General features: G+C 39.3%; 1 protein-coding gene and 1 long non-coding RNA gene across 2 annotated transcripts; one reads left to right on the plus strand and one right to left on the minus strand.

Annotated features, from left to right (window-relative positions):
* Nucleotides 1–2,442: 2,442 nt before the first annotated feature.
* Nucleotides 2,443–15,443, minus strand: hmgcs1 (3-hydroxy-3-methylglutaryl-CoA synthase 1 (soluble)). The gene is made up of 10 exons (XM_046375152.1): nt 15,296–15,443; nt 13,389–13,837; nt 11,839–11,964; nt 11,400–11,564; nt 9,709–9,877; nt 7,749–7,919; nt 7,429–7,535; nt 7,183–7,308; nt 6,215–6,372; nt 2,443–3,359 (listed from the first exon to the last, which is right to left on the minus strand). Exons 2-10 carry the CDS (start codon nt 13,834–13,836, stop codon nt 3,282–3,284), a joined length of 1,548 nt encoding a protein of 515 aa, XP_046231108.1. The 5' UTR covers nt 13,837; nt 15,296–15,443; the 3' UTR covers nt 2,443–3,281.
* A 70-nt stretch (nt 15,444–15,513) lies between these two features.
* On the plus strand, nt 15,514–17,682 carry LOC124051626. The gene is made up of 3 exons (XR_006841857.1): nt 15,514–15,777; nt 16,753–16,869; nt 17,080–17,682. It is a non-coding gene; the product is annotated as an uncharacterized LOC124051626 (long non-coding RNA).
* The last annotated feature ends 315 nt before the right edge of the window (nt 17,683–17,997 follow it).

Consider the following 17,997-nt stretch of genomic DNA (forward strand, 5'->3'; position numbering starts at 1 on the left):
TTTACACAAACTGGATAAAATTCATTCCATTCATTCATATCTACACAGCATAAATAATCCAGACAGGCCCTACAAACATGCACCACAGAGCTGTTCTGTAGACTCACAGCGCCCTTGAATTTGTGATGCTGGTGTGGGCAAGGCCTGACTTCAGAGGAACCAATTAAGACTGTACAATTAAAAAGAATATCTGTACAGAAGAAAAGTTTTGTTTGTTTACAGTTCATAGATGCTGATTGTAAGGCTTCTCAAGAACGTGGTCACCCTGACAACTGTCCCATTCCCTCTGATCCTTGTATGCAAGTCTATTAGCATGTCCAGCCGCCAACAAGAACACACCAACACAATTTTAAGGCTGATGTTTTCTACCTGAACTTCCATTCAATATTTGGTTTAGTGTTGCTCAAAGCGCTATTGTGAAATCAGTGTTTAACAGGAACAACAAATTACTGACACGAAATAAACGGAGAAGTGAAAACTGGGAAAGTGTTGTGTTTTCTATGTTGCATTTAAAGCTCCAGAGTGCTGGATGTAGTAGCATCTAGTGGGGTGGTTGCAAATTGCAACCAAGTGAGCACCTCTCATCTTACCCTCCCCTGAAAAATGTTAAGGCCTTCTCATGAGCCTGTGTTACTTTTGGCCATTCTGGAATATAAAAGGCTCATGAGCTCAACACAGCAACTCTTATAACTCTAGTTTAGTTTATTATAATCCATTTCTGCCCCACAATCCTACACACTGGACCTTTAAATCTCCTAATGATTAACTTTATGAACGATTTATTACTAACACTGCAGATGATGTTCACTGCTCATGTGTAGGTGTGATATGGGTTGATTTTGCAATGAGAAAAGACAACAGTCAAACTGTCACTGGCTGACAATGCAATTTACAAAGGTTGCATAAGGTTCCATACCTAACTGTCTGATATGGTATGTTGTACACTTTTCTCCTGTAAAGCTTTTAATGATGCAGAGCTAGTGCAGCTCAGTGTATTTTCTGGGGATTCTCCAGACCCTCAACTATGCATCATCTCACCATCATCATTTGCATTCCGTGTAGCATCCGTTAAACCAGACTAAAACTAGAGTGAAGTTACATTAAAATTACAGGACAGGTGAGAAACCTAAGACGTCTTGCTCAGCATCTGTCAGTTTATACAGGAATTAAATACACAGATGAAACTTTTAATATGACACAGGTCATATTTACATTTTGTTTTCCCTTCATTGGTCGACCTATCATGAGATTGCTTCATGAAGGCAGTCACCTGGAATGGTTTTCACTACTCTTAAAAGACTTCCCATATGTGTTGAGCACTTGCTGGCTATTTTCCCTTTACTGTGCAGTCCAACTCATCCCAAACCATCCCAACTGGGTTTAGGCAGGGTAACTGGAGGTCAGGTCATCTGATGTAGCAATTCATTGCTCGAGTTCTTGATCAAAAACCCTACACATAGCCTGGAAGTGTGGATACTGTCCTGCTGAAACCAAATGATGGTCCCATGAAGTACAAAGGTAGGATGGCATATCGCTGTGGTAACTATGCTGGTTAAACAGGCAATGAATTTCACGAAGAGGAGGACTCTAATCTGATGTGCTGTTAATTGTTGATTTCTAAGGCTGGTAACTGTAATAAACTTTTCAAATGCAGAAGAGGTAACCTTTGTTCTTCCTTTCTCGGTGTAGTCCTCGTGAGAGTTTGTAACTTAATGATACATTCAAAGTTCTTGTCTGATGGACTGTTTCACTTTACTTAGCTGTGGCCCTTTCCATAATACATATGGATTAATACAGTAGTCAAACAGGGCTATTTACTTAATCAACCTCTGATTGAATTGAAAACCATTCCAGATTCCATGAGTACTTCATGGAGCTGGTTAAGATAATGCCAGTAGTGGGCAAAGCTGTTATTGAGGCAAACAGTAGCACATATTTTGAGTTACCTTTTTTTAAGTTAATTCCAAATTTTACTTCATAGCTTTTATGTCTTTAGTATTTCTCTAAACTGTAGAAAATAGTAAAATAACATTTAATGACAAGGTGTGTTGAAAGATTTGACTGGTAGGTCCTGTATATCCAATCAGATTAATCATAAGCTCTGCATATTTCACTAACTTTCGTTAACAACCAGGCTCGCTCTAAGAAGTCACACCAAGGTGGCTATCAACTGGATAAGTCAAGTTAAATGATTAATGTCTTAATGCCAATGGAAGATTTCAACTGATCAATTAATAAAGTAATACTTTCATCAATAGAACAAAGAAAATGTAAGAATTACAAAGCATGTGATATATTGCAGTAAATCTCCTGAAGTGGTTTCTTTTAATGGAACAATCAGATCTAATGAATTTAGATGTAAACATGATGTAGAACAGAAGCAGCTACTCACTATGCCAAATCAGTGGTGTGGACATTTCACATTAATAAAAAGGAAGATGGAAAAACTGACATTGGTGTATTCCAAAATAGCTTCACTTAACAGTCATCTCTAGAGCAGAAGTTTTTTTCTGTTCAAGGATCATCACGAAGTACCAGACAGTTGACATCATTTGTATGGATGAATTTGCCATAAGGTTAATATGTTGACTACATTAGCTCAGCAACAACAGTTTAAAGTAGGACTGCATTCATTCGAAACAGTCACATGATGTACCTACAGAGGAAAACTGACCTCATCTTTTCATGGAAAGCTAAGGTCTTGAAAACAAACAGTATAGTAGGTTATGAGTTCTGTCTCATACTGAGTTGTAGTGGCACAACATTATGATACATTACACAGGGCCACTTCCCTATGTTATTTTAATCAGTAGGAGGTATAAAGCCAAATTATATTTCCTGTTCCTGTCACTGCCTGCCAGCTGCCGGAGGGGGGGGGGGGTATGTCTACTTGTTTAACTCAATGTCAGTTAAACTTTCCACATACACAACTGTAAATTTGCACAAATGCAAAAGGGAAATATGTGAAAGTGTTCAATTTGAAATAAAGGACTGCTACATTGAGCAATTACTATGACCAATATAGATGTGATCAAATGTAGAATTTGGTGTCCAACTGAAATACATGTGGACAAGAGAGGGACGATGGAAAGGGTACATGTAGTTGAGGAGTGTCTACAGGTGTCCACGTTTAACCTAACCCAACCACAACACTTCAACCTAATTGAACTGACATATAAAGATTTCAGAGGCAACACTGTTGTCTCCTCCTAGACTTCTCCCCTCATGTTGTATAGTTATTACAGTTGCCTTGATACCTCGCAGAGGTAAGCTGAGTACTTTCAGTTGCTGAGGGCAGCCTCATGCGCAGCAGTGGCCGCTGGGATGCGAGGCATCTTCTTGGCTGGACTGGGGATGTGCTGGAGAGAGAACACAGACCGTAAATATCACAAATGAATTGTTAGTTTACAAAGCACTGAATGGTATAGGTCCAAAATCAATTTCTGATCTGCCGTTGTTACGTCTCCATAGTCAAAACGTAACATCGAGAAATACCATTCGGTTTTATGCACTACAAATCTGAAAGAAATTCCCAGAAAACTTTTTGGTAATTAAATTTAAGACTATTTATTCATACACCGATCAGCCATAACATTGTTACCATTGACAGGTGAAGTGAATAACATTTGATTGTCTCATGAGAATGGCACCTGGCAGTGAGTGGGATATATTAGGCAGTAAGTGGGTTAGTCCTTGAAGATAATATGTTGGAACCAGAAAAAGGGGCAAGTGTAAGGATTTGAGAAACTTTGACAAGGGCTAAATTGAGATGGCTAGACCACTGGTTCAGAGCATCTCCAAAACTGCAGCTCTTGTGGGATGTTCCTGGCTTGAAGTGGTCAAGACCAACTAAAAGTGGTCCCAGGAAGGAAAACCGGTGAACTGGCAACAGGGTCATGGGCAACCAAGGCTCCCTGATGCAGGTAGGGAGTGGAGGCAATTTTTTTAGCAATTTTTTTTTTTTTTTTAGCAATTAGAGCTACTGTAGCTCTAATTGCTAAAAAAAAAAAAAAAAGCTTATGCTGGTTCCGACAGAGAGGTGTAAGAACACACAGTGCATTGCAGTTTGTTGCTTATGGGGCGGCTGCAGACCGACCAGGGTGCCCATGCTGACCCATATCCACTGGCAAAAAGCAACTACAATGGGCACATAAGCATCAGAACTGGACCATGGAGCAAAGGAAGAAGTTGACCTGGTCTTATGAATTATGTTTTCTTTTTCCATCATGTGGATGGCCCGGTGTGCATGCGGTGCTTGCCTGGGCAAGTCTTGGCACCAGCATGCACTATGGGAAGAAGGCAAGCTGGCAGAAGCAATGCTCTGCTGCCATTAATGTGGTTCTTACTTTGGCACATATCCTCTACTTAAGTATTGCTGCTGACCAAATACACCCCTTCCTGGATGGCAATCCCTGATGGCCTCTTTTCAGAAGATATTGCGCCCTGCCACACTGCAGAAATGGTTCAAGAATGTTTTGAAGAACACAACAAGATTGAGGTGTTGACTTGTCCTAAAAATTCTGAACCATGGAGGCCCCACCTCGTAATTTACAATTACAATTTACAATTTTACAATCTTGTTTTGTTTTTGTTTTCTATAACTTTTTTATACACTTATTATTTTATACACTACGTCTTCGGAAAAGCACTTATAACTGGTGTAATGAGGATTTTTTCTTGTTGTTGAAAGGCACTATACAAATAAATCTGCTTTCCCTAGAATATTCAAGAAGACATTCATTGTCAGTCAGAGCATACATTTTATACACTTTTGCCTACTGTACATTCCAGAATAGCTGCTTGTATTTACCTCAACTACAGGTAGAACCAGACATATTTCAGAAACTGGATGAGGCATAAGCTTTTATTTCAAATTTTCCTTTACAAGTATATTTCTTTATTTTAGTATTTTTGTGAGAAGCTTTCCTGTTTTCAAACATGCATTGAAATAAGCCTAATTTACATTTCCAGAGCAATCACCTTTTCTCTCACAGAATGACTTCTTTCATTTAATTATTTATTATTGCTTCTACAACCCCAATTCCATAATGCAATAATTTGCCTATCCTTTTTGAGATATACTCAGTTGAAAACAATACAATCTCCATATATTTAATGTAAACCTCATCAACTTCATTGGCTTTTGTAAATATATGCTTGTCCTGAATTTGATGGCAGCAACAAGTTTCAAACAAGTTTGGACAGGGGCAACCACAGCAACTAAAAGGGTAAGTCCACTGGTTTTACCATCAATGTGGTGGGCTGTGTCAGGTGTGACAGGTAGAGGTTGAGCCAATGTTGACTGGGCCTAAAGACTTAAAGTGTGGAAGTCTAAGTCAAAAACAAGTGAGGTTATCAGATCTCTGTCTGGGGGTCAAAGCTCCGGAATCTTTAACAACTACTGGAAAACACACCCAAATCTACAACTTAACTATTGGTTGAGTTGTCCTGTGGGTAATGTAGGCCCCAGATGTGACAAGAAAGAAAAATATGTGGAGGAAAAACAGATAGTGTCTCTGGTTCTGTGGCAAAAATCAAAAAACGCTTCAAATTATAAATCTGACAATGTTAAACAAGACTAACTTAAAAACTCTACAGCTCTGTTGTACGGCTGGAATTAGTGCTGTGGAAATGTAGATTACACTGAATTTACCTTTTGAATCATTACAGTAGAAGTAATTCAAACCTCTGCAATGTTCAAGATTTTATATGAAAATCTGTAATATTTGTGTTTCATATTTTATATCCTCATTAGTGCAATATAGATAAACATTTCTTATGTAAGAATAAGACAAGTATGTCAATGTATGTTCTTGTCTTAATGGAAATTCTGGTTCATAACAACTTGGTCCTAATTTTATAGTTTTGTCCATCATTTTCATTAGCCAGCGTGACTTGACCTGTCTCACTTCTCTTTAATAATGTCTCTGCGCTCCCAGATCTAAGCTATTAATTTGGTGAGCACAATGTTCATATTACATACAGATACAGTACAGTACAAATAATCGACAAACCTGATTAGAATAAGCCACAATTATGATACACACTGCTATACAAGGTCAGAGTGGACACATTTATTCACATGGACTCACCAATTAACCACTTTCTACCCTGCTGCTCATACACGGCATTTATAGATATGAAGACTGTGTTTGAATTCCTTTGTAAATAATCAAAGCAGGAAATTCTGTCGCAAGGTTGATTTATTCTGTACCTCCATGGCAGTGCTGGAGCGAACAACTTCTGGCTCTGCTGGTGGGTGACTGTCCAGAGGTCTTCGGGCATATTCCCTGCGGTGTTTGTCATCCACTCGTGTCAGGTACCAAGTTCCTGGGAACAGATCTTCCACTGAGCCTCTAGGGATGTAGTTAGCTGTACAGACACAAAAAAAAATGCATCAGCGATAGCCAGCAGGGAGACATTCTGAAGGATTCCAATTATCAAATCAAGTCTTGTTTGTGACATCATTAACAACCACATATCACTTCAGTGTTTTTATTATCACATTAACAAATGTTACGGTTTATCTCATGATTGAATTGATTACATCGTTGCAGAAGGCTGTGAACACCATTAAGCTTTTACAGTTTCCAGTTACCTTTACTTTTTTTTTTTTTTTTTTTAAATTGAGAAACTGCACTTGCAAGACCAGGACAAGAAATGACTGCAAGGTGAATATTAAAAGTGTTCCATAGACCATGTTGTAATATCCTTTATATATTTGCTGGCATCAAATTCAGAATATTTATGTTTTACACAGGACCTGAAATTTTGAGGAATAGGAATTGATGACTGACTGTGTTTGTTTTTTCTTTACAACAACATATACTGTATTGTTTTGTTTGTGCTTTTTAGATAATTTTGGACAGTGATTGCCAGTCATGTTTCATATTGGAGTGGGCTAAAAAGATGAAGTAGTCCTTTTTGTATTAGCTCACAGCGTATTACAATACAGCCTGAACGAGGCCCCTAAAAGCTGGATGTTGAGTCATGTCAAGCTCCATCTTCCTTAGTAAATTGGATCAGCAGTCTCATAGTTATATAGTTATGATTATTTTAAGGAGTTTGTAAGAGTAGTAAGTTTTTCTTCCTGACAGACTTTTGTGCGTTTGTCAGCGTAAATAACCAAAATTAATGGCTCCATCAGATTCAGACATGAGCAACAGTGATAGAAAGACATACCTAAGTGGTGCGTCTCCTCTCTCAGCTTCATGTTTTCAGCGAAGACAGAAGGAGATACCTTCTTCCTTGAGTCCAGTCGGACCTTCAGGTCACTCATGCTTGACACAAGTTTGTCCAGACTAGATCCTGAATATGCAAATCACATGGAAGCACACACTATAATTTGTTTCTACAGTGTTACTACAATGCTGTGTCATTTTAATTTCATTCATATCACACAACTGAAATGTATCGTGACTGACTTACCAGGCGTATGGTCCTGTGTGACTCTGAGAGAATACAGAGTAGCAGCAAATCCCGACCCATAGGAGAAAACTCCAATCCTCTGTCCTGCTATCTGTGAAGGTGTGTTTCTGCAAAACAGAGGCGACAAAGATTGTCTTTACACACTATCACACAGAGGTTCTGCGCCATGGCTCTGTGTTATCGCTTTTATAGCAAAGTGTCAACAGCCATCCTTTCTTCAGCAGACAATCTTTCCTGCTGCTTGAGCAGATGGTGGCAAAAAGAGATTAAAGTACAGTAGATGTATAAATTTAAAACAGCCAAAAGACACTGAGACATACTGTGCAATGAGTGAGGCCAGGCAGCCGTAGACAGAGGGTGTGTACATGTTTCCGTTCAGGTTGGAGATGAGTAGGGAGGACTTGGTCTTCCTCTCAAACAGATCTGCACTGGCCTTCATGAATGCCTTCTCCACATCACGGTCAAAGTAAGTCTCTTCTGGCCGTACATCTCTGCAATACACGCACATACAAATCTTAGAAAAAAAATCTCAATGTTTTTTTTTTTCCTCAATCTTTTGTATTCTCACAGAATAACTGCATTGTGCTTCCAAGGATTTCAGATTCTGTGGAGCTGTGTCAAGGTGAGAGTCAAGAAGGAGGGAGGTGGCGAAGAAGGTCAGAGGAAATGGAGGAACTTGGACAACTTCATGTGGCACTCAGCAGTAAGCAGGAGATTAAATGCAATCATGGACCATTTATACTATATGTATACCCATGTATACTATATTTGGACTGCCTCTAAATGATGACAATCAACCTATGAATCCATGTTACGTATGTTGCTGCATGTCCGCTCTCTCATCTCTCATGTTTCATGTCACTCTCTTTATCTGTTCTATTAAATAAAAGACATAAATGCCCAAAAAATATAATAAAACAATACAGTTTTATACTGCAGTCTATGTTGAGTGGTAGTGGGATTCACAGACTATTTCTTTGAAATGGTTCACACGGTTACACTAAATCGGGGAGGCATTGTTGATTTAGTGTCCTCATTGATATTACTGAGTGGATACATTTATATTGTGACTTAATGAAGTGAGCTAAGGCAGTAAGATATGGAAAGAAATCACTGATCAGCCACAACATTAAAACCACTGACAGGCTTTTCCCGTCTGCAGCAGCCTCCCATCCGCTGGACCATGTTTTGAAAATAGCTCAGGAATGTCTCAAGAACCACAACAATGGCCTGCAGACTGCCCAGATCCCAACCTGATCGAGAATCTGTTGGATGCACCGGAATGCGCCAGATCCACTCTCCTACCCTAATGCACAAGATCCAAAGGATCCAACATTCCGATGTTGGTGACCATAACACATCCCCTGTGTCCTTTCCCCCTTTGTGTGTGTCAAAGAACATCCACATGACTGCCAGACCCCAGGATTCCCTGCAGAACCTTGCATTGTAAACATATGATTAATTTTATTCACTTCAGCTGTCAGTGGTTTTAATGTTGTGGCTGATTAGCGTATTTAGTTAAAAATCTTAATATTTCAGGTAACGTTGCAAATGAAACCAGATCCATGAGTACCAGGCAATTCGAACACAAACATTCAATGATTGGTAAATAAACACAAAATATTTTTAGGCATTTGTATATATGAGAAGCTTTTCAAAAGGTGAAAATTAAGTTAAAAAATTAATTTAAAAATCTGTACGTAAAATATTGATATTTATTCAGGCTGTGATGTGTGCATTTGCAAAACTCTTTCATGCATTTTTAATCTGCTGGTATTCATGAGTGCATTAGAACATGCATACCTAAAATGACAAACAAATCATGGTACACATTTGTAAATATTATTTTTTTCATTGTAGATTATGTAATACACATTTTTGACCACACTGAGACCAATCGAGACATGCTTATCTTTGTGCCATAAAGCAAGCTTAGCTGCACTATTTAATAACTGTAACATCAACTTTCTGACAAGGCTGATCGGTAGCATCTTTTAAATGACTGAGATGGACCAATTTATCATCATGGACAAAAAACTGCCAGCTACTGACAGATCACATCACTGCTAAAGTTATAACCAGGTCTGTAAGTCTAATTTCAGCTATTTCTTTACTGTGCACATTCAGGTCCTTAGGACAGTCTGCTTTCCAAAATGTTGGACTGCTCCATGAACGGAGAGATCCTTTCATAGTCAAAAAGAAGAACTTTAAATCAAGAGGCCTGTTTTAATGAAGGAACAAAACCCTGTCTGCAGTCCAGATGTTATATTTAGAGTTTACCGGAAGGCATCAAGGCCTGTGAAGGGTCCTGTCTCAGTGTTGGGGCTTGGGTGACTCAGAAAGTCATTCAGCATCAGTCTAGCCAGCGACTTCTGTACCAACTTGCAATACGGAGAATGGAAGATGAGGTAGCCAAAGTCATCCAGAGTGAAACGCTTCTCAACGTCCTCTGTCAAGAATAAGAAAAAGAATGTTTAGACCATATAAAGCTGGAAGACACTGTTTCGTGTTTTAATTTTTTTTTTTACTTGCTTTGTTTGGTATCAAGAATTACACTAGGCTCAATTTCAATGGCAAAGACCACTAAAAACTGTTTTCACACCATCACTTCGCTTAGCTGTCCTTAATCTGCAAGTTTTTATTTTGTTGCAATTCTCTTCCTACCTCTGCAATACACCTATGGTACTAGGTAAAAAATACAAATGTTACAAAGCTTATTCAAGACACACCAACATGTCAAATACACAATGTGCTGCATCTTTGTGCTCCGTGTTATATCAATCCTGGAGAGTACAACTGAAAAAGAGTTGCTAATGAATTGGTTAAAATCATTTTTAATAGCTGCATTTCCTCAGATACAGTAGATGTTGACACATCAGGTGAATGGCTGATCTCACTGAACTATTTTATGGTCACTGAACTGAGGCAAACGTCTTAGCACAGCAAGCAGACAACATGTTAAAGCCTCTTAAGTAATTAGGCTAATATCCGCCAAGTCTTCTTCACATGCATGACAGCAAAAAGCGCCTTTACGGGCCTGAGCAGTGTCAGTACAGCAGTCGCGTGTGTCCCTAAAAACAAACATGCAAACCAGAAAAAGTATTGGAAGCACAGTGTGCGAGTAAAAACTGTGTTCTACTATTCTAATCTCTGTTCATCATTCAAAGTCCCACATTCCATAGTTTTCTGTGATGACCCAGCCAGTGACAAGTGAGAGGAAAGTGAAACAAGCACTGAGAAATGTATGTATAAATGTTATTTTGAACAAAAAACTGACACACAATGCATCTTCCTCACACAATCCCTCGTGTGTCTGATATGTCTGATAAGCCTATGAGCAGGCATTACACCATGCCACCATCTGTTTTTATCTGCATGAACTCTGCTCTGCTTTTCTTACTTACTAAGTATTATTTTACTTACTTTCCATTTGTAGGTCTACTTATAATTTACCGGATAAAGATTCTAACAGTTTAAATGTTTAGTATTTGACTGATAATTAATAAGCATTAATCATTAATAATTAAGTAATTTTCTTTAATTTAGGAGCACATCTGCACCTTATGGGGAAAAAAGTCAACACTAAGTCCTGTCTTTCTTACATAAATGCACAGTGACTACCAAATACAACAGGTAAAAAGGATGCGTTGAACTGTTAGTGTCAACTGTAATAACACAGCTGCTCTTCTTAAGTGGGAGTATTATGTTTTACTGCTAGAACCTTGGATGTGTATTATAGGTGTTTAAAAAAAAGTCTTCATTTGCATGATCTTTAACAAGAAGCGATGATACGACTGAAAGTGTAATTTAGTAATACGAGTGTACGCAAAACACGCACATCTTTCTTATGTAGAAAGAAGGAAAACTGTACATCGACCTCTGATATTTCTGTATTTGGTGAAGCAAGTCTGCATGTAACACTGTGTTCGAGGATCAGTCTATATTGATCATAGTTAACAGGTTTAACACACCTCTTTGCCACTGCGCCTGGATCTTGTTACGATACACTGAGTAGCAGCGGTCCAAGGCACTCAGGTAACACTCTATGGACAGTTTGCCATCCACCACAGGGTACTCGGACTCCAGATCTGGCTTGTAGAAGTCATAAGCATGCTGCATGTGGGTCCCTCGCAGACCTGCACCACAGTCACAGTCGTTATTCCACTCTGTCTGTACATGTATGACTGATGTACTATATGAATGCACCATCTACATTAAGCAAGTTATATTTCAAAGACACATTTTTACACATTAAATTTTATTTCATGCTCTAAAAGTATTAATATAAGTAAAGCTGAAAATAAACTTTCCCACAGTGACTGAGCTCATTTCTGGTATTTAGTTGTACAGCTCAACACCAAAAAAAAAGAAAAAATGACTCCTGGCTCTTTTTGAAAGGTTCCTTCTTACCTCGTTCAAAGGCCAGAGGAGCATTAGGTCCAACCAGCATGGCTACTGCACCAGCACCTCCCGTAGGCCGTGCACTTCCCGTAGCATAGACAGCAATGTCCCCTGCGACCACCAAAGCATAACGCCCTGTAGAGAGGAAACATGAGGAGAGAGGACATAACAAGACTGATTTTTGAGGACATACCAACAAATCTCCTCTCCAAAACTGGTGGCACAGTGGCATTTAACCTGTATTGCCCAAATTCATTGTTTGAGAGTGTAAAAAGTCATGTGACATATCTAAAATACAGTCTGTTTAACTCAATGAAAGCTACTCTAACCTAAAATTGCTGCCATCACTACTGTTGGTGCTGCTGTCGAGAGGGAATGTGTAGTAAACATTGTTAAACACGTGGGATACCGTTTCATCAACTGTTTTCATTTTGTAGGGAAGATTCTAGCTACAGATGTCTAGAGGGTCAGTTCATCACAAAGGAGAGAACAGTTTGTCACTGTTAAACGCAAACAGTCTGATATTGTTGGTCTTTGGCTTTGGCTGATAATGCAGTACCTTAGTACTGCATTATCAGATCAATCACTTTTGTCATTTCAGCAGAACAAGTAATTTCAATTTACTGCATATAATTTATTAATAATATACAAATAGTCTTATTGTTAGTTAATCAAATTGCAATTTCTAAAACTGTCTCAACTAAAAACAATATTTCTAAAATACAATTTTTGTGCAGTATAAAGTTAAAACAATTAATCAAATATAGAATTAAGTGATTCCACAATACTTAACTCATTTATCAACCAAAACTGCAACCTTTCCAGCATCTCAAATCTTAGTGCTTCCTGCCTTTTACTGCTTGAAATTAGGACTTGGCATTGATGATATATTTGATAAATTGCTTCATGTTATGCTCTATCGTTTATTTCGTGTGCCGCAAATCACACTCTTTACAGAAATATTGTGGTAAGCAGCAATGAATAAAAAAAAAAAAAAAATCAGAAGCAGCTCTCAGTGATGTCAAGCCTCCGAATCCAAAATCGCAAATAAAATGGTTGGCATTCTCAGTTGAGTGTGTAACACCTAATAATCCATGACAGCAGAAGGAAACAGACAGTTTCAGCCCTAGACAAAGAAACAGATATCCATTTCCTTCTGTGCATTATGTATTACATACTCATTTGAGCATGCTAACCACTTAACTTGTCATTTTGTAATTTTTGGATTTTTTTTTTTTTGATTGCCACCCATTATACAATAAAGACTTGACTTTAAGAAGTGGGACAAGCCAGTGCTGTGAAGGCATGACTTCTTACTGAAAAAGTAATGCATCCCAGTGGTTTACTGCCAGCTCCACCCAATGAAATATACAGAGATACATCAGAGATTCTGATCATATGACACAGTCCTAGTTTAAGTCATTGTAAACAACATGTATTTGATTTGATTCTGTGAAACTGAAACAGATAATCATTGTAATCATTTTATGCAAAAACAACATCAACAATGTAAGACTGAAACAACAGCAAAATACATTAACGGAAGTTTGTTAACTCACCATCCCATGAACTCGACTCCACCCAATTGACAGCATTGAAGAGTGCAGCTGTACCGCCATAGCAGGCATTTGTGGTGTCAATGCCTTCCACATCTGTATTGCCGGAGTCCTCAAATAGCTGCATGATAACTGTCTTTACAGACTTGGACTTGTCAATGATGGTCTCAGTGCCAACCTCCAGTCGACCCACACTGTCGTAGGACAGACCGTTCCTCTCCATCAGTCTCTGAACCACCGTCAGGCACAAAGAATTTATGTCCTCGCAGTCTGAGCAGAAACCCATCCGAGCCTGGCCCAGGCCAACAGTGTATTTACCAGCTGAGACACCATCAAACTTCTCCAGCTCAGTTTGGTCCACATACTGAGATGGGAAGTACAGTTCCATGGCAATGATACCCACATCTTTGGGCCATGGGCCCATACAGCTGATTGGGGCTGATCCAGGCATCCTGAACAGGTTTAGAAAGGGTTACACGTTCAGCATTATATTAATCTAAAAAATATGTTGTAAAGTAAGTGTTGTAAAACTACAGCTTTGAAATGTGTAGATTAACTAACCAGGCGCAATGCCTCTCAGCTGTTAATATTGAAATGGGTGAATAAAAAGATGCTGGTCACATTCACATACACCACTATTAATGCTGCTGCACAGTCCACAGATTCCAAAACTTAAGACACTGTAATAACACTGTTAAGTGGGTCAGTAAGTGCATCATATGTCTCTGCTTGAGGAGTAGTAGCTTAACCACAAAATTAACATCCATGCAGAATTGTAAAGTGATACACTATCTCAGAGCAACAATAATTTCAAAGTAACATCTAAAAGGAGAGCATCTGGCACATCATGTTTTTCTTAAAACTGGACAGTTTTAAAGAAGTTTGAGGTTTATTAACTTCAGTATTATGGAACCAAGCTAATTAAAATTTTCAAGGTGATATCAGACGTTAGGAAATATTTTACGAAATCTACTTCTCTTCCACAGTTAGCTTAAACGTGTTATTGATAACATTATTTAGCCAATGCAGAGATAGCTTCTAGGGGTGACTGAGAACGGATCAACTAGCATGTTAGCTAATACTGTTGCACTACGAGTATGACACTTTCCGTAGTTGGGATATTGACAGCTTTACTTGGTGTTAATATAACATCACTAAGAAAACGAACAAAAATGTCAGTCTTGTTATACATGCCTCTAGCATGTCTCTAATAGCATAGCATATAGCACGCTTGCTAATTAAAAGGTAGATGTAGGACATTTTTAAAACTAAGGCTAGGCTATGGTAAGGAAGCATTTGGCAGATCTTAAGTTTCCTCCTGTCAGTTAGCGTTAACAGTTGGCGTATATTGCTTATTACACGCACCTAAACATCTACAATAAAGCTTGTGCTTGCGAGACAGAGAGCAGATGTTTATTGAGGAGAGTAGAACTAGGTGAAAGGGCAACGGATTTCCTGGAATTTAAGTAGTTTAAGTTCGGTAACATTATCTAAAACAAGTTTACGTTATTTTTTAGACTACATCACACTGAAAGGTGGACTATTGTTTAAAGCACCATATAGGTGGAACAAGGCAACGAATTTGACTGGTCCTAAAACGGAGTGAATGACTTCGGTCAATTAGCTAATGCTGGATCGCTACCCGGACCAAATAGCTGACGGACCTATCCAACTCAGAGGATCAGAATTTGCCTACTAACATACTAACAGCTTTAACATTAGCTTACTTGGGTCTTGTGATATTTACACACAATCGTTGTTACAAATGTGCTAGCGACGTGAGTAACTAAGCGTAAACATGAGTCCACGTTTCTGAATCAGTCTTAAAATTCCCCACAGACAAACCCTAACCCTAAGATGACAGGCTTCTTTCAGAAATAATAACATGAAGAGTAGATAAAGCTTCTCACCTGTGTGAAGTTAACTTAACTCCAGTGATGGTTAGAGTCACTGCTCCGTTATTTGTATCAAGCCCACCAGTCTTCGTTAGTCTGACAGAACAGCATTTATATATGACAATGACAAAGAAGCACAGACCATGCACTACAGCACCTTGCTCCCTGTCCAATCACAGCTCGCGAACGACATGCGGCGCTACCAAGTCCCGCAGCTCTGTGGCCTATCGGAGATTAGGAATCACAACCACGAGCCAGAGCCGTGTCGACGGTCCAATGATGTGAGATGTACGATTGTCTGGTGAGGGAGAAAGAGCCAATCAGACTGGGAAAGTAATTCCTGGCGCGGTAGACACCGCAGTGGGCAGCGCTTGAATTACAGCACAAGTGTGTCTACGGCAATAGAACTCCATTCATGCAGTCGGTGTGCGTGAGGGCGTTCTCTTACCTTTTGTACAATTTAAATACGTTTCCGGTCTGACGATACCAGTGCTCAGGTACTAATACTGCAACATTCTATTCCAAAGACAAGTAATCAAATTCTTATGCTATTATTATTATTATACAGTTACAGTTTATCTAAGACCGTAGCCATTAGTTCTGCAAGGTCTTTGTGGATAATGTTTGTAAATTAGGTTAGTGCCATACATTCTGCCCAAAAGGTTTAAGAAACATTTAGAACAGATAACAGCTTACACATTTTGTAGTTGTACCTGATTTATTTTAGATCTGATCAGTTGTGAAATTTCATGCCTGTGTGTCTGGCGAGATTGAATGGATTTGAAATTTTCACTAAATAAAAGTACTTAAATATTGCCTATAAATATAAAAAATATATATATATATAATTTAAGTCTCAAAAGCAAATGTAGCCTCCGTATTGCAAACTTTACAATGACCATTTTAACTGTTTTCAACATAATTGAATTAGAATTCTTATTTATTATTGCATAAACATCTAGTGAAGTGGTGTAGACAGGTAGTTTGAGCTGCTTTATAAAAGTGATCATATGTTTAATGTTTAAAATGAGAATCTGCAGAGTAAGTCCAATCTAAATGTGTAATAAATGTAGTGTGAAGTCAGTAAAGTACTGATGTTATCCAGCTAATGTGATGGATTTGCTGACAAACATTCCTCACACCACCTGTGTGGTTTGATTCTGAGTAGCAGTACTATGTATATAGTAGTTAGGTCCATATATATTGACAATATATATGGACAACTATAAGTTTTTTGGCTTTTGGCCTTTGTACACCACCAAACTGAATTTGAAATAAAACACTCAATATGTGAGTGAAGTGAAACCTTTCAGCTTTAATTCAAGGGGATTGACAAAAGCTAACCACTTGGGAATTACAGCCATTTTTACACCCAGCCCCATTTCTGGTGGCTCATTAAGGATGTCTGCTGCTCACAGAATGTAGTGACAGGTAGTTCAATAATAGAAATACACCTTGACTGTGTTCTGCAGGCAAGTTCTGTTGTGGAGGCTGATGGAGTAGAACCAGCTGATGAACGAGAAAGTGAGCACACTTTCAGTGAAGGCATGGAAAAGGTTTGGAGGATGAACTTGCTGACTCCAAACGAGGTAAGCTTCCCCAGGAGATACTGCTGGTATTTCCTGAGGATCTCCTCTGTGCTGAAGGTGAATCTCAGCACCTGGTTGAAGATGGTATCCAGGTACCTGTACTCCTCAACAATCTCATGGATTGTTGTGGTGACTGCTGCAGCCAGTTCCCACTGCTTGTTGGAGAATGTCACCACCATCTCCTTGGTCTTTTCCCACGTTCATTTGCAGACAGGAGCTGTCACACCATTCCACGAGCTCCTGCAGGGCTGAGCCGTGGTGCTGTGTTGGTCCTGAAAGCAGAGACAGGAGGACAATGTTGTCTGCAAACTTGACGAGGTGAAGGTTTGGCTGGGAGGCACTGCAGTCATCAGGGTAGAGGATGAAGAGCCGTGGTTAGAGGACACAGCCCTGTGGGGGGCCAGTTGAGATATGGAGGAGGCCAGAGAAGGTGTTGCTGACCAGAACTCCCTCACCACATCCTCTGTGTCAAAGGTGAGGGCAGAGGGACTTGGTTTGAGGAAATAGTTGCTTTGAGCTAAGTGCTGCTGTCTGTCTCAAATCTGGAGTAGAAGGAGTTAAGATCATCAGGGAGTGTTGCTCGGTTATTACCTACAAACTGGATGATTCTGCTGGTTGGGGGAGCAGTATTTACAGCTGCCATGGGAAACCAGGGCCGGTGGGTGACTGTTCGTAGAAGGCATAGCTTCAGACCAAAGCCCACCGAGTGCCACCAACCACTTAATGTCTCTAATAGGTATTCCCCACTTGCCGACACACCCGCCAAAGAACCGGCTCTGATCATTGGAGACTCTGTTTTGCGAAATGTTAAGCTAGCGAAACTAGCAACCGTAGTCAAGACGGATGGAGAGGAAGTGGTACTCCTCCAAATCAGCTGAATCCCAGAGAGCCTGGAAAGATAGTCTGTTGACATACAAAAAGGCCCTTCGTGAAGCCAGAACTGCCTATTATTCAACATTAATAGAGAAAAACAAGAACAACCCACGTTTTCTCTTTAACACTGTAGCCAGGCTGACCAAGAGTCGCAGCTCTGCTGAGCCTTGTATTCCTGCAGCTCTTAGTAGTGAAGACTTCATGAGTTTCTTCACCAATAAAATCAATAACATTAGAGAAAAAATCAATAAAGAT

Source organism: Scatophagus argus, chromosome 20, assembly GCF_020382885.2.
Source record: "Scatophagus argus isolate fScaArg1 chromosome 20, fScaArg1.pri, whole genome shotgun sequence".
Classification (NCBI taxonomy): Eukaryota; Metazoa; Chordata; class Actinopteri; family Scatophagidae; genus Scatophagus; species Scatophagus argus.

Excerpts from the sequence above, each read along its gene's own strand:
- hmgcs1 (XM_046375152.1), bottom strand. The coding sequence starts at position 13,836 with ATGCCTGGATCAGCCCCAATCAGCTGTATGGGCCCATGGCCCAAAGAT. Across the intron at positions 11,565-11,838 it reads TCCTCTGGCCTTTGAACGAG|GTCTGCGAGGGACCCACATG; the intron begins GTAAGAAGGAAC and ends ACTGTGGTGCAG. Across the intron at positions 6,373-7,182 it reads AGAGGAGACGCACCACTTAG|CTAACTACATCCCTAGAGGC; the intron begins GTATGTCTTTCT and ends GTGTCTGTACAG.